General features: G+C 39.1%; 1 protein-coding gene across 4 annotated transcripts in view; it reads left to right on the forward strand.

The window, feature by feature from the left end:
* Positions 1-16,551, forward strand: part of CDR2 (cerebellar degeneration related protein 2) — a 41,863-nt gene that overhangs the window by 7,589 nt on the left and 17,723 nt on the right. For 2 of the 4 annotated variants that reach the window (XM_090277776.1, XM_090277774.1), the window contains exon 2: positions 2,841-2,986. In XM_090277776.1, the coding sequence (XP_090133902.1) occupies positions 2,841-2,986 (146 nt within the window). Of the gene's footprint in view, positions 1-2,840; positions 2,987-16,551 lie in introns of those variants that run through there. The other 2 variants (XM_090277777.1, XM_090277773.1) reach the window with 2 other exon arrangements.

A 16,551-nucleotide genomic window follows, 5' to 3' on the forward strand; every position in this document is an offset into this window, starting at 1 on the left:
TTGAGTGCATTTCCCACTATATTAAAGGACCTCTATGAAGTTTACTCTGCAGATAGTGACTTCAGTTAATTAACTATGTTAGAACTAGTGTCATTTTTGGAATCATTAAATTTTTATTTCTGGGATTGTGTATAATACAAACAAATCCTGTCTTATGTGCATATATGCCTAAGAAGAGAGTTGTAAAATTAGGTTTAAAATAGAAATATGATTCTGTGCTATATCGAAGTACTGTATGATCTACTGACATGTGATTACCTCAAAAACTGTAGCTGTGCTGCTTGTCTGGTTTGCTCATCTTGGAGAATGACATGAAAGAAGTAGGCAATATGAGAGACCTGGGGCAATGTTCATCTTACTGATGTAGTTTTTTGAGTTAATAATTTTTAGTCCCCTTTCAAGGCCAGGACCTGTAAAATCAAACTTTGCTTTGACAGTTGCAATAATACATTATTAACACATTTACAGCAGCCAGATTCTTTCTTTTTTTTTTTTTTTTTTTTTGAGTATATTTTATTGATGATGCTGTTACAGTTTTCCCAATTTCTTTTTTCCCTATGCACCCCTCTTCCTAATACCCCTCTTCCCTCTACTGGTACCACCCCATGTAGTTCATGTTCATGGGTCATGCATATAAGTCCTTTGGCTTCTCCTTTTCCTATACTGTTCTTAACATCCTTGTCTATCTTGTACCCACAAATTATGCTTCTTAATCCCTGCACCATTTCCCCATTTCTCCCCTTTCTCTCTCCCAGCTGATAACCCTCCAAATGATCCCCATTCCTGTGATTCTTTTTTGTTTTTTCAATTCTGTTGTTGATAGTTCTGAGTTTATTGTCATTTTAATGTTCATAGTTTTGATTTTCTTCTTTTTCTTAAATAAGTCCCTTTAACATTTCATATAATAAAGGCTTGGTGATGATGAACTCCCTTAGCTTTACCTTGTCTGGGAAGCACTTCATCTGCCCTTCCATTCTAAATGATAGCTTTGCTGGACAGAGTAATCTTGATTGTAGGTCCTTGCTTTTCATCATGTTAAATACTTCTTGCCAGTCCCTTCTTGCCTACAGAGGTTCTTTTGAGAAATCAGCTGACAGTCTTATAGGCATCCATTTGTAGGTAACTCTCTTCTTTTCTCTTGCTGCATTTAAGATTCTCTCTTTATCTTGTACCTTTGGCATTTTAATGATGATGTGTCTTGGTATGGTCCTCCTTGAGTCTAGCTTGTTTGGGACTCTCTGTGCTTCCTTGACTTGTATGTCTGTTTCCTTTGCCAAATTAGGGAAGTTTTCCTTTATTATTTTTGCACATAAGTTTTCAATTTCTTGCTCTTCCTCTTCTACTTCTGGCACTCCTTTGAGTTGGCTGTTGGTATATATAAAGTTGTCCCAGAGGTTCCTAAGCCTCTCCTTGTTTTTTTCAATTCTTGTTTCCGCCTCCTGTACTTGTTGACTGTTGTTCCAAATCATTGATTTGAACACTGGTTTCCTTCCCTTTACCACTGGTTTCATGTGGATTTTATTTCTTTTCACTTAGCATACACTTCATTTCTTCCCTTATGTATTTGTCATACTTAATCTTGTCTATCAAGTCTGTGAGCATTGTTATCAACAGTGTTTTGAACTCTGCATCTGTTAGGTTGGCTATCTCCTTGTAGCTTAGTTCTCCCACTAGAACCTTGATCTGCTCCCTCTTTTGGGCTATACTTCTCTGTCTCCTCAACTTGACAGCCTCCTGTGTCTGCCTGTGTCTTAGGTAGAGCCATCGCACCTATTATGTTGTAAGGGGCAGAGCCTTAGGTATTTGTCTGTGCAGGGCAACCTGTTTCACCACGTTGTGGTGCTGTATGTGGGGAAGGGATCTGAGAGAGAACAGTGTCAGTTCCTCAGCACTCCCCCTTTTCCAGGCAGTTCTCCCACTTCCTGTATGTGACTGGTGCCCCTCTAGCTGTTGCCCTGGTGAGAGTTCCCAGAGTGGGTGGGTCTGGGACCCTGGGGGCCTCTAAACAAGTGGACTCTGCTGAGAGACCAGCAGTTTTTTCCACTGCCCCAACCCCCACTCATTTTCACAGTCAGAAGCAATGAGGCTTTATTTTCCCTGGCACTGGAGCTGTGAGCTGTGCAATCTGGTCTGGGCCTGGATCGCTCCCCAGTGTCCCTCCAAACTTTTATAATGTATGACTGCTCTTTCCGCTGGCCAGCCACAGACACTGTCTTGCTGCCACCACCGCCGTCACGTCATGTTTTTTCCACTCCTTATCCATCCTTCCTACCTATCTGGATGAGTATTTCTTCTTTATCTCTTTGTTTGTTGGACTTCCATGCAGTTCAATTTTCTGGTAGTTCTGGTTATTTTTAGTTTTGAGGTAGTTGTATTTCTTCTTAGTGTTGTGGAGGGAGACGAAATGTGTCTACCTATGCCTCCATCTTGGCCAAAGTCAACTTTATGTGTGTCAGTGGCCAGATTTCTGAGGAACTTTAGAGACTTTAAATATCTGTCTGTACTTTGGTCAAGGCTTTGTCCAAAAACATTAATGATCAAGATATGAATAAGTTCAGTTCATTAGCAAACAGTTATAATATTGGAAATCACAATGCTAAATGATCATTCCTAGATTAATGAGTACATCTCCATAAAGTTCATCAGTCTTCTTCACATCTTACAAGTAGGGTTTTATAAGAGAGCACATTATAAGTAGAGGGCCCCAGTTCAACTGTATCTTAAGTATGACTCAGGTTTCATACTAGGCCATTGGGTTGGGTCGTGGTTCATTTTTATTTTAAGGATTGGGTTATATAAAATGTTGAAGTGAGATCATTTGCATTCTTCACTTGTTCTAGATCTCCAACTTGCTGCTGAGCTTGGGAAGACATTACTGGATCGGAACACAGAGTTGGAGGATTCTCTTCAGCAGATGTACACAACCAATCAGGAGCAGTTACAGGAAATTGAGGTAATTTACTCAGTGGAAGAGTTACACTTGGAGGTATGGCATGTTGCTGCTGTTATACCAATCAGATTCTGCTACAATGACACTTGCAATTAAAAGTAATGTTTGATTTCTGCTCTGGCTGGTGTGGCTCAGTGGATTGAGTCCCGGCCTGCAAAACAAAGGGTCACTAGTTTGATTTCCAGCTAAAGGCACATGCCTGGGTTGTGGGCCAGGTCCCCAGTTGGGGGTGCATGAGACACAGTCACACATTGATGTTTCTCTCCCTCTCTTTCTCCCTCCCTTTCCCTCTCTCTAAAAATTAATAATTTTTTTTTTAAAGTAATGCTTACTTTCTAACACAGATTTCATTGAGAAGAAAAACCATCTGAGAGGGCAGAGAGGTTGATTTTTACTTTTGTTAGGCTTTCCCAACACATTTCTCTCTGCACCTTTGGTGAAGTATATTGAAGTAAGTGATCCAGTATTTGCCACAAAATAAAGCTCTTAATATTATACTTAGTTTTTACTTAAAAAAAAAAAAAAGAATTATGCAAATATGTATGAGAAAATAAGTACAATGAACACCTGTGTGCCCACCACCCAGCTTAAGAAAGAAAACTACTCACACTGTTGAAGCTTCTTGCTTTCATCTGCCCTTCCCTTCTGACCCCACTCCTATCCCCACCTGAGATGGTACAGTAGAACCAGCTTGTGTCTACGTGCAAAAAAATGTAAAAGACCGTAGAAGAATGATAAGAACTTACCAAGCTCTGCTTATTATCAATATACTGAACCTGGTGCTGGAAATTCAGACAAATAGAATTGCACAGTCCTTGACTTCAAAGCAATCAGTTACACAAATTTCAGTTTTTAAATATAAACAAACCTATCATCAAAAGACAACTTTATAATCTCAAAATCCTTAATTTTACATAGTGGTGATAATTAAAGTACATGTAATAATCTTCATCAGGATTTATGAATATAGCCACTGATATGACTGAAATACACTTTTATAATTCTAGGAAGGTACATCTTGTAATGATACTGAAATCATCAGCTACCATTTTTACAATAGCACATTCAGCATCAAAAGAGCATAGATCATGCCATACATGAAATGAATTTAATTACTTCCACAGTTTTGCAGAAGTCAAAAAATGAAGGAAAAAAGGTGTTTTTATTTAAACTATTAACTAGCCAGATGTCATATGTGGTTAAGGAACTGATTCCTACTTTGGCTCATAGACTTGTTTTTCAGGTCACTGGAAGATTTCACACAGAGGTCCTAGTGTGTAAACCTGAATACATTATGTACCTGATATATATTTACTTGTATTTGGATTTGCATAGTCTTAATACATTGGGTTGTTGTTATTGTTGTTGTTGTTTTATCCTCACCTGAGGACATGCTTATTAATTTGAGAGAGAGAAACATCAATTTGAGAAACATCGATAGGTTGCCTGCCATACATGCCCGAGGGACAGAACCTGCAACCTAGGCATGTGCCCTGACCAGGAAACAAACCCACACAGCCTTTTGGTTTATAGGACAATGCTCCAACCAACTTTGCCACACTGACCAGGGTAGATTGATTTTTTTTTTAATGAAGGTACCTATAAATCACTATAACTGAATACTGTTACTGGTATTTTGGCAAATCTCCCAAGTATAGATGGAAAAAGCCCAAATATTTGCATAATTAAGAGAATGATGCCTATTTGTTCCTGTATGAGATAACAAATACAATTGCTTTATGAGCCAAGTTACCTGTCTTTCTACCTTTGTTTTCTGTGGTATTAAGGATGATTAAACAGTTAAGACAGGTGGTTGAAAAACTCCAAAGATCTTTGAAATTTTCCAAATCTACAAATAACACTTCATCATCTAATGTCTTCCATGAGATGTTGCAAAGTGTAATGAAAATGAAGTATCCAGTTTAGATCTTCATGATTAAATAAATATAAAATTAAATACATGTATGAGTTATTCAAGTAAATTTAGCCTGTAGTACTTCCAAAAACATTTTCACGAATCTCTCTTCTTTTTCTTAAAAAATATTTCAATTACAGTTGACATACAATATTATGTTAGTTTCAGGTGTACAACCTAGTGATTAGACATTATGTAACTTAAAACGTCATCCCCCATTAGGTCTAGTACCCACCTGACCCCATACATAGTTATTATAATATTATTAAACTATATTTCCTATGCTGTACTTTACAATCTCATGACTATTTGTAACTGCCAACTTGTACTTCTTTATTCCTTCACCTTTTTCACCCATTCCCCCCTCCACTACCACCCCATCCCCCACCTGGCAATCATCCCTTTGATCTCTGTTTCTGTTTTTGTTTTCTTTTGTTCGTTTGTACTTTTTTCTTAGATTCCACATATAACAGAAACCATATAGTATTTGTCTTTATCTGTCTGATTTATTTCACATAGATAATACCCTCCAGGTGCATCCTTGTCAGAAATGGTAACATTTCATTCTTTTTTATGGCTAAGTACTATTTCATTGCATATATGTACAATATGTTCTTTACCTTTTCATCTGTCAGTGGGCACTTAGGTTGTTTTTGTATCTTAGCTATTGTAAATAATTCTACAATGAACATAGTGATACATGTATATTTTCAAATTAGTGTTTTGGATTTCTTTGTATAAATACCCAGAAGTCAGATTGCTGGGTCATATGGTATTTCTATTTTTAATTTTTTGAGGAACCTCCAAACTGTTCTCCATAGATGCTGCACCAATCTGCATTCCCACCAACAGTGCACAAGGGTTCCCTTTTCTCCCCATTTCCCCAATGCTTGTTGCTCATTGATTTATTGATGGTAGCCATTCTGACAGGTGTGAGGGTACTATCTTATTGTGGTTTTATATTGCATGTCTCTGATGGTTAGTGATGTTGAGCATGTATGTGTTCATATGTCTGTTGGCCATTCATATGTCCTCTTTAGAGAAATGGCTATTCAGGTAGTCTGCCCATTTTTTAGTCAAACTATCTGTCTTTTTGCTGTTAAGTTGTATAAGTTATTTATATATTTTGAATATTAACACCTTATTAGACATATCATTGGTGAATATGTTCTCCCATTCAGTGGGTTGTCATTTTATTTTGTGTGTGGTTTTCTTTTCTGTGCAAAAACTTTTTATCTTCATATGTTCCCTTTTGTTTATTTTCTCTTTTGTTTCCCTTGCCCGAGGAGTCATATCCAAATAAATATCACTAACAGCAATGTCAGAGAGTTTATTGCCTGTGTTTTCTTCTAAAAATTTTATGGTTTTGAGTCTTACATGCTTGTTGGATTGATCCTTTCATCATTATGAAATGTCCTTCTTTGTCTCTTGTTATTGCCTTTGTTTTAGTCTATTTGGTCTGATATAAATATTGCCAGCCAGCTTTTTTTGAGTTTATTTTTGTATATGGTGTAAGAAAGTCTTTTAGTTTCTTTTTTGTTTCTTTTTTTTTTTTTTTGCATGTATCTGTTCAATTTTCCCAATACCATTTATTTAATATTTTTTAAAAAATTTATTTCTTTACTTTTTATTTTAAGAAAGGGAGGGAGAGAGACATCAATGTGTGAGAGATACATGGATCGGTTGCCTCTTACACTCCCCAACTGGGGACCTGGCCCACAGCCCAGGCATGTGCCCTGACTGGGAATCAAACCGGCAGCCTTTCAGTTCACAGGCCAGTGCTCAATCCATTGAATCATACCAGCCAGGGCTATTTTTAAGTTATTTATTTATTTTACTTTCCTTTATCTTTCTTTTTTCTTTTTAAGTATATTTTATCGATTATGTTGTTACAGTAGTCCCAATTTTTTTTCCCCTTTGCTCCCCTCTACCCAGTACCCCTCTTCCCTCCAGCAGTCCCACCTGCCTTAATTCATGTCCATGGGTCATGCATATAAGTTCTTTGGCTTCACCCTTTCCTGTATTATTCTTAACTTCCCCCTGTCTATTTTGTACCTACCAATTATGCTTCTTAATACCTGCTCCATTTCCCCATTTCTTCCCCTTCCACCTCCCAGCTGATAACCCTCCAAGTGATTACCATACCTATGATTCTGTTCCTATTCTTGTTTGATTAGTTGGATTTTGTTTTTCTTTTTTAGATTCAGTTACTGACAGTTGTGAGTTTGTTGTCATTTTAATGATCATAGTTTTGATCTTCTTTTTCTTAAATAAGTCCCTTTAACATTTCATATAATAATGGCTTGGTGATGATAAACTCCCTTAGCTTTACCTTGTCTGGGAAGCACTTTATCGGCCCTTCTATTCTAAATGATAGCTTTGTTGGACAGAGTACTATTAATTATGGGTCCTTGCTTTTCATCACATTAAATACTTCTTTGCAGTCCCTTCTTGTCTGCAAAATTTCTTTTAAGAGATCAGCTAGCTGATAGTCTTATAGGCACCCCTATGAAGGTAACTCTCTGCTTTTCTCTTGCTGCTCTTAAGAATCTCTCTTTATCTTTTACCTTTGGCATTTTAATGATGATGTGTCTTGGTATGGTCCTCCTTGGGTCTAGCTTGTGTGGGACTCTCTGTGCTTCCTGGACTTGTATGTCCATTTCCTTTGCCAAATTTGGGGAGTTTTCCTTCAGTATTTTTTTCACACAAGCTTTCCATTTCTTGCTCTTCCTCTTTTCCTTCTGGCACCCCTATGATTCGGATGTTAGCATGTTTAAAGTTGTCCCAGAGGTTCCTATGCCTCTCTTCATTTTTTTTTAAAATTCTGGTTTCCTCATTCTGTACTAGTTGACTGTTTATTTCTTCCTTATGTTACAAATCATTGATATGAACCCTGGTTTTCTTCCCTTCACCGTTGATTTCATGTGTATTTTCCTTTGTTTCATTTAGCATAGCCTTCACTTCTTTCCTTATGCCTTTGCCATACTTAAGCATATCTGTCAAGCCTGTGAACATCTTTGTCACCATTGTTTTAAACTCTGCATCTGTTAGGTTGGCTATCTCCTTGTCGCTTAATTCTCCCACTGGAACCTTGATCCGTTCCATCTTTTGGGCCATACTTCTCTGTCTCCTTATCTTGACAGGCTCCTGTGTTTGTTTGCCTCCGTGTCTTAGGTAGAGCTGTCACACCTGTTACATTGTAAGTGGTGGAACCTTAGGTATTCCTCAGTATATGAGACCTGTTTCACCACGTTGTGGCACTGTATGTGGGGGAGGGGTCTGAGAGGGAACAATGCCACTTGCTCAGCACTCACCCCCTTTCCAGTCACTGCTCCCACTTTTGTATGGCACTGGCATGTCTCTAGCTGTTGCCCTGGCTATCGTTACGAGAATGAGTGGGTTTGCGTACATGCTAGGACCATGGTGGCTCTTTAAACAAGCAGACTGCTGAGAGACCAGCAGTTTCTTCCTCTGCCCCAGCTCTCACAGAAGCAATGAGGGTTAATTTTCCTCAGCGCTGGGACCATGAACTGTTAGGTCTGGTCTGGTGCTGGAAGCACTCCCCAGGTGTCCCTTCCTACTTTTTGAAACATGTGACTGGACTTTCTACTGGCCTTCTGCTGCTGCTGCTGCTACCACATGGCATCCTCTCCGCCCAGGCTCTGCCCCTCCTACCTGTTTGGATGAGTATTTCTTCATTATAACTTTATTGTTGGACTTCCATGCAGCTCAGTTTTCTGTAACTTCCTGTTGTTTCTGTTTTGAGGTAGTTGTATTCCTTCTTAATTGTGGAGGGAGATACAGCGTGTCTGTCTAGGCCTCCATCTTGGCTGGAAGTCTCTAAAGTTGTCCCAGAGGTTCCTAAGCCTCTTCTCATTTTTTTGAATTGTTGTTTCTTCATTTTGTTCTGGTTGACTTTATTTCTTCCTTATGTTCCAAATCATTGATTAGGACCCCGGCTTCCTTCCCTTCATTATTGGTTTCATGTGGATTTTTCTTCATTTCACTTAGTGTAGCCTTCACTTCTTCCCTTATGCATTTGCCATACTCAGTCATTTCTGTGAGCATTGTTACCACCAGTGTTTTGAACTCTGTATCTATTAGGTTGGCTATGTCCTCATCACTTAGTTGTCCCACTAGAGTCTTGATCCATTTCCTCTTTTGGGCCATACTTCTCTGTCTCCTCAACTTGACAGCCTCCTGTGTTTGCCTCTGTGTCTTAGGTAGAGCTGTCGCCCTTGTTACATTGTAAGGGGCAGAGCCTTAGGTATTCATCAGTGCAGGACTACCGGTTTCACTACTTTGTGGCACTGTATGTGGGGGAGGCATCAGAAAGGAAACAATGCAGCTCATTTGGCACTCACCCTTTTTCCAGTCACTTCACACACTTCCCATATTTGACTGGCGCCCATCTAGCTGTTGCCCTGGTGGTGGTTCCAAGAGTGTGTGGGTTTGTGTATGTTCTGTGACCATGGGGCCCCCTAAGTGGACCCTTCTGAAAGACCAGCAGTTTCTTCCACCACCCTAACCTCCACTTCTTTTCACAGTCCGAAGCAATGAGGCTTTATTTTCCCAGTGCTGGAACCTTGAGCTGCACTGCCTGGCCTGTGACTGGGATCACTCCCCAGGTGTCCCTCTCAGCTTTTGTAATGTGTGGCTGCTTGTTCCTCCAGCCAGCTGCATCCACTGCCTTGCTGCCACTGCTGCCACACTGCATCCTCTCCGCCCCAGTTCCTGGTCTCCTCTCCTCCTACCTGTCTGGATGAGTATTACTTCTTTATATGTTTGTTTGTTGGACTTCCATGCAGTTCAGTTTTCTGGTAGTTCTGTTCATTTTTTTGTGTTAAGGTTGATTTAATTCTTCTTATGGTTGTGCAAGGAGGCAAACTGCATCTTATCTATGCTCCCATCTTGGCCAGAAGTCTAACATTTCTTGTAATAGTAGTATTCCTTTGGTGGTGATGAATTTCTTTAACTTTTTCTTTTCTGGGAAGCTCATTGTCTCTCCTTTCATTCTAAATTCTAGCTTTTCTGGGAGGAGTAATCTTGGTTGTAAGACATTTCTTTTCTTCAGTCTGACTATTTTGTGCCAGTCCTTTCTTGCCTGCAAAATTTCTGTTAAGAAATCAGCTGACAGTCTTATGGGAGTCCCTTGTACATAACTAACTGCTCTTCTCTTACTGCTTTTAAGATTCTCTCTCTTTTCCTTAACCTTTGCCATTTTGATTATGATGTGTTATCATCTGGGCTTCTTTGGGTTCATCTTTTTTGGCTCTCTCTAGGTTGCCTGGGCTTTTATGTCTAACCAGTTTAGGAAAATTTTTCATCATTATTTCTTCAAATAGGTTCTCAATCCCTTGCTCCCTCTTTTCCTTCTGGTTCCAGTATGATGTGAATGTTGTTATTCTTGATATTGTCCTGGAGGTCTCTTAAACTATTCTCATCTTTTAAAATTTCTTTTGTCGTTGTTTTTTCAATTTTGTCTTTTCCACTACCTTGTCTTCCAAATTTCTGATTTGATTTTCTGCTTCATCTAATCTACTGTTGATTCCTTCTAGTGTATTCTCATTTCAGATATTGTATTCTTTATTTCTGACTGGTTCTTTTTTGTGGTTTCTATCACTGAGTTTATCTGTTATTCCTCTAAGTTCACTGAAAATTCTTATAGCCAGCATTTTGACTTCTGTATCTGGTAGATTACTTGCCTCCATTTCATTTAGCTCTTTTTTTTCTGGAATTTTGATCTTTTCTTTCATTTGGACCATGTTTCTTTGGCTCCCCATTTAGGCTGCCTTCCAGTGTTTGTTTCTATGTATATGTTGATATGCTACATCTCCCATCTTGGCAGGGTGACCTTACATAGTAGGTGTCCTGTGGGGCTGGGTGGCACAGTCTTCCTGGTCACCTGAGCTGGGTGTTCCAGGGGTGTCCCTTATATGGGTTGTGTGTGCCCTCCTACTGTAGTTGAGCCTTGATTGCTCTTGGCACATTAGTGGGTGGTATTGACCCTCAGGCTTAGTGGCTGTGAGGACTGGTACAGTCCATGAGCTGTTGTGTGGGGGCTGACCCCACAGTGATATTTGCTTAGCTGGGCTCTAGTGCCTGCTGAATCCACCCTTTGGGTATATCGTTTGTGGAGAAATTGGTTGGCGCCCTGTTGTGTTCTGAAGCCAGCGACTGGGTGTGCTGGTTCTGGGGCCTGTTGGGTGGGCTTTTGGTGCAGGCCCAGATTAGCCACTGCCTATGCTGATCCTGGAGCCACCTGGTAGTAGCTACAAAGTAATCTGCAGTTTTTAGCTGCCTGTGCTGGGCTTGGAGGCTCCTGGAAGAGGCTCACCTATGAACCAAGGCCAGCTGCCACTTGTGCCAGGCTTGGGGCTGCTTAGAAAAAGGTACAGGGCACACTAAGGCCAGCCACTGCATATTTGGGGTTTGTGAACCTTTGAGAGGTTTTAGGAAAGTCCACAGCACAATCTGAAGCTGGTCACTTGTGAGGAACAACTGCTGAAAGAGGATCAAGCTGAGTGGGATGGGGCTTCAGGGAATCACTAGGGTGGAGTGAGTGGTGTTAGCCAGATTAGAAGCTCAGATTTTGTAACCTCCTCCCAGCTCTTTAGGGTGGAGGTCTCAACAAAGGAACAATGGCCTCTGTCAGCACTTCTGTCTTGGAGAAAACTGCCCCTCCAAGTCTTCACTCTGAAGCCAGACAATTCAGTTGCTCCCTGTATGTCCCTGATGCTTTTTCAGCTATCCCTTCTCTGGAACTGAGGGGAAGTGTTTGTGAGTGAGTCAGTTTATGCTCTTCCCTTTAGGAGTACAAGTGGGTTTCCAGGAGCCTTTCATCTCACCTAGATGGAATCTCTGATGATTTTCACAGCCAGCTATTGAGAGACTCCTCTTCCTGGCACTAGTGCTCCAGGCTGAGGAGCCTGCTGTGGGGTTGGGACCCCTTGCTACTCATGGGGGACTTCCGCATGTGAGATATCTCTATTAATTCTCAACCACTACATGTGGTTATAGGACCAGTCTTTTGAGTTTCCAGCCCTCCTATCAGCCTTGATGTGGCTTATTTATATCCTTAATTATAGGCGGTCTCCTCAGCTAATCTTCAGGTGGTTCTCAAGGGTGGTTGTTCTATACTTGTAATTGGATGTACCCGTGGGAGAAAGTGATCACAGCATTTTCTGATTCTCTCTCGTCTATAATAGAGTGTGTGCTACACTAGTTCAGAGATCAAAGTGTTCAACAGTCTACAGTTTATCCAAAGCTTTTTTTTTTTTTTATAAGAACAACACTGTCCTATATTTCTTCTCTGCCATTACAGTTGGCTTTCTTCTTTTTTTCTTCTTATGAATTGTTTCATGAAAGCCAGTAGAGATGGAATGAAATGGGGAAATAAAGTGGCAGTGCTGGCTAAGCCTACTTAGCAGCCAGAGGACTCCCAGAGACCAGCCTTACTGCCTGTCTGATTCATGTCTGTGTGTGGGCTGACTTACAAATCACAACACAGAATTTTAAGTTCTCACTAATAGTCTAAAAAAGGAAGGTCTGATGTTTGTGTAAAAGTACCCAGGCAGACAAAGCCTGTTCCTTACTAAAAGATGACCCTTGTATCATGTGCCTCTTATCACTTCAACCTTTGGGAGCCCCTTAATTTTATAAGGAACTTTTCCTTAATTCAAACCTTATGTCAGTTTTTTCCTATTTTTTATTAAAATAAATTACAGAGAAAACATACAAATCCTTAGTATATAATTCGATGAATTTTTATAAACATACCTGTGCAACCAACACCCAGATAAGAAATGGGAATTTTATCAGTTTTTCCAGTCTCCGCTCCCACGGACCAAGCAGTCCAACACTCTAGATTAGATTAGCCTGTTTTTGAACTTTACAGGAATGGAATCCCTTGTACAAGTTTTAAACTAATTTTTCAGAATGTTTATTGGGAGTTTTCCTGATTACAAATGTAATACATCATTATTTTTAAATTTAGGAAAAGATACAGCTGAAAACCAAGGTCAGTTTATATCCCACCAACCTAGAGAGATTTTAAATGAGACAGTTAAAAAAAATGGTCTTGGAGTACAGTACTCATGGTGAATGAAAAATCGTGCACTCCCTGACTGGTGTGGCTCAGTGGATTGAGTGCCAGCCTGCAAACCAAAGGGTCACCAGTTTGATTCCTGGGTGGAGCACATGTCTGGTTGCGGACCAGGTCCCCAGTTGGGGGTGTGCAAGAGGCAACCACACATTGATGATTCTCTCCTTTTCTTTCTCCCTCTCTTCCCCTCTATCTAAAAATAAATAAATAACATCTTTAAAAAGAAAGAAATAGTGCAGAACTTATGAAAATACCAGGAGACCGCTCCCCCCCCCCCAAAACTGTGACTCATTATGGAAATAGACAACTAGGAAACTAGTTGTCAAAGTGTATTTTCTAAATAGAACTACAAGTTTGCTTTCAAAGACTGTCACAGGGTTTCAAATAGTCCTCATAAAAATTGATCAGTATTATGTTGGACATAATTTTTAATACAAAAATGATTAAACTATCGAAAATAATGACTGACTTCAGAGAAGCCTATAGCCTTTGTCACTTTTATTTAGTGTTAATCTGAGCAGCTAATTTTTCAAGAACCCAGAGCAAAGTTTTTCCCCAGGTGAGGGGGAAGAAAGAAGCTTTGGAGAATAATGAGATCTGACACCCTCAGACAAAATCAGGCTCTCTTAAAGTGACAACAGTCATGGAAACAGCCTACAGCCTTGTATTTGTGTTGCTTTTCTTCTTGAAACATTCATTATCCCCACAGAAATTGAACCTCCCACTCAAAGTAGTCTGGCCTATTTAAAAAAAAAAGAAAGAAATCTTACCATTTTTGACAGGATGTATAAACCTAGAGGATATTATGCTCAGTGAAATAAGTTAGTCAGAGAAAAGACAAACCCCATATGATTTCACTTATATGTGGAATCTGAAGAACAGAATAAAAATAAACTAACAAAGTAGAAGCACAGGCATGGGAACAAGGAACAGACAGACAATGACCAGAGGGGCAGGGGAAGGGGAATAATGGTGGAAAGAAGGGGAAGGGTCTGGTCAAAACACATGTATGAATGACCCACAAACATGGACAATAGTGTGGGAATTGACTGTGGAAGAGAGAGTGGAATGGGTAGAGGAGGGCAAAGGGGGGAAGATTAGTACAGCTGTAATAGAATAACAATAAAAAATGATAAAAATAAATAAAAGCCGTTTCAAAAGGAAAAATGAACAAACAAAATTGAAACAGACTCATAGATAGATGGAGGGAAGTTGAAGGACTGGGTGAAAGGTGAAGGGATTAAGAAGTACAAATTGGCAGTTGCTAAATAGTCATGGGGATATAAAGTACAGCATGGGGAATATAGTCAATAATATTTTGTTAACTATGTATGGGGTCAGGTGGGTACTGAAATATTGGGGGAATATTTTGTAAAGTGTATGATTGTCTAACCACTAAGCTGTACACCTGAAACCAATACAAAATAATATTGAAAGTAAACTGTAATTCAAATATAATTAATTAAATTAAAAAAATTTTTAAAGAACAAAATAGTCTGGCCTTTCAGGGTGTCCTTTCAAGAGCTCATGTCTTTGGAAATTTTAAAGCATTTTATGCTTCCTTTACTACATTTATTAATATTTTACTGTATATTGCACTTGTTTTATTCTCTGCCCCACTTGCCCTATTTCCCACTACAACATTAAAAGCTGTTGCTGTGTTTATTCATGGTCTTTCAAACATAGTAGATAATCCGTAAATACTTAAAATCAGTATCTTAACAGAGACAGATAAATAGTTTACAAAGTACTTCCAATAATTCCTAAACTGTGGGTCTCCAGCTCTGTGGAAGAAGCTCTGGACTCAGTGTTAGAAGATTCAAGTTTAAGCTCTCCATTCTATATCAAAGAGCTCCAGACCTTAGGCTTATGAATTACCTCTCAGATCCTGTTTGCTCCGTGTGTAATAGTGATAAGAATGCTTGCACTACATTGGAACAGAGTTGTTCTGAGGGGAAGAGAATATGTACATACAGTATTCCCTCACTTATCGCGGGTATCACGTTCCAGACCCCCCTGCAAAGTAGCAACCTTACATTCATTCTACACTCTTAAACCTACGTAACTTGTATATATATTTTGGACAGTATAAATTGTTGCACAATTTATCTGTGTGTTAAGAATTTTAGTAATGAAAGAATCTTAATTCCTAGAAAGATAAATTCTTTTATATTACTGGAAAAACATCTTAAAACAAGCCTAGATTTTAATAGTGAGATTAGAGGTGGTTTTTATTTTCATATTCATACTTTATTTGCATAACCTGAACCTTGTGCTCATAGTTGAAGTGAACTTTTATGTAAATTTCAAGACATGTGAGAGATACAGGGTACTTAAACTTTGATACTATTGCCTATAAATTGGCATTTTTGCTACCCCATGTTCTCCTCCTCTCACTGTTTTCTTAAATTTCTCCCTTTACCCTGTTTAATATGGCACATAACTTTTGTACATAAAGTCTTTTTGACACTTGAATTTTAGGATCTTGACAATCCAATCAGATTCATTGAGACTGTGTATCAAAAGATTTGGAATTGAGGAAACCAGAACATTAGAAATATATCTGTGTACTTTTTTAAAGTATATTTTATTAATTATGCTATTACAATTGTCCCAATTTTTCCCCTTTTGCCCCCTCTCCCTGGTACCCCACTTCCCTCCAGCAATCCCCCCACCCCTTAGTTTATGTCCATGGATCCTACACATAACTTCTTTGGCTTCTCCATTTCCTTTACTATTCTTAACATCCCCTGTCTATGTTGTACCTACCAATTATGCTTCTTAATCCTCGTACCTTTCCCCCCATTTTCCCCCTTCCTTCTCCCAGCTGATAACCCTCCATAGATCTCCATATCTATGATTCTGTTCTTGTTCTAGTTGTTTGCTTAGTTTTTGCTTTTTGGAATCAGTTGTTGATGGCTGTGAGTTTGTTGTCATTTGAACGTTCATAGTTTTGATCTTCTTTTTCTTAAATAAGTCCCTTTAGCATTTCATATAATAAGGGCTTTACCTTGTCTAGGAAGCACTTTATCAGCCCTTCCATTCTAAATGATAACTTTTCTGGATAGAGTAATATTGGTTGTAGGTCCTTGCTTTTCATCACTTTGAATACTTCTTGCCAGCCTCTTCTTGCCTGCAAAGTTTCTTTTGAGAAATCAGCTGATAGTCTTATGGGAACTCCTTTGTAGGTAACTATGCTTTTCTCTAGCTACTTTTAAGATTCTCTCTTTATCTTTTACATTTGGTTTTTTAATTATGATGTGTTTTGGTGTGTTCCTCTGTGCTTCCTGGACTTGTAAGTCTATTTCCTTCATAAAATTAGGAAAGTTTTATTTCATTATTTTTTCAAATAAATTTTCAATTTCTTACTGTTCCTCATCTCCTTCTGGCATCCTTGTGATTCAGATGTTGGCACTTTTGGAGATGTCCCAGAGTCTTCTTATTCCCACCCCATTATTTTTGTTTTTTTGTTTGTTCATTTGTTTGTTTATGAATTCTTGTTTCTTCGTTTTGTTCTGGTTGACTGTTTATTTCTTCCTTATATTTCAGTTCATTGACTGAAACCCTGGCTTCCTTCCCTTC

This window comes from Furipterus horrens, unplaced genomic scaffold (genome assembly GCF_987537825.1).
Source record: "Furipterus horrens unplaced genomic scaffold, mFurHor1.1.pri manual_scaffold_5, whole genome shotgun sequence".
Lineage (NCBI taxonomy): Eukaryota > Metazoa > Chordata > Mammalia > Chiroptera > Furipteridae > Furipterus > Furipterus horrens.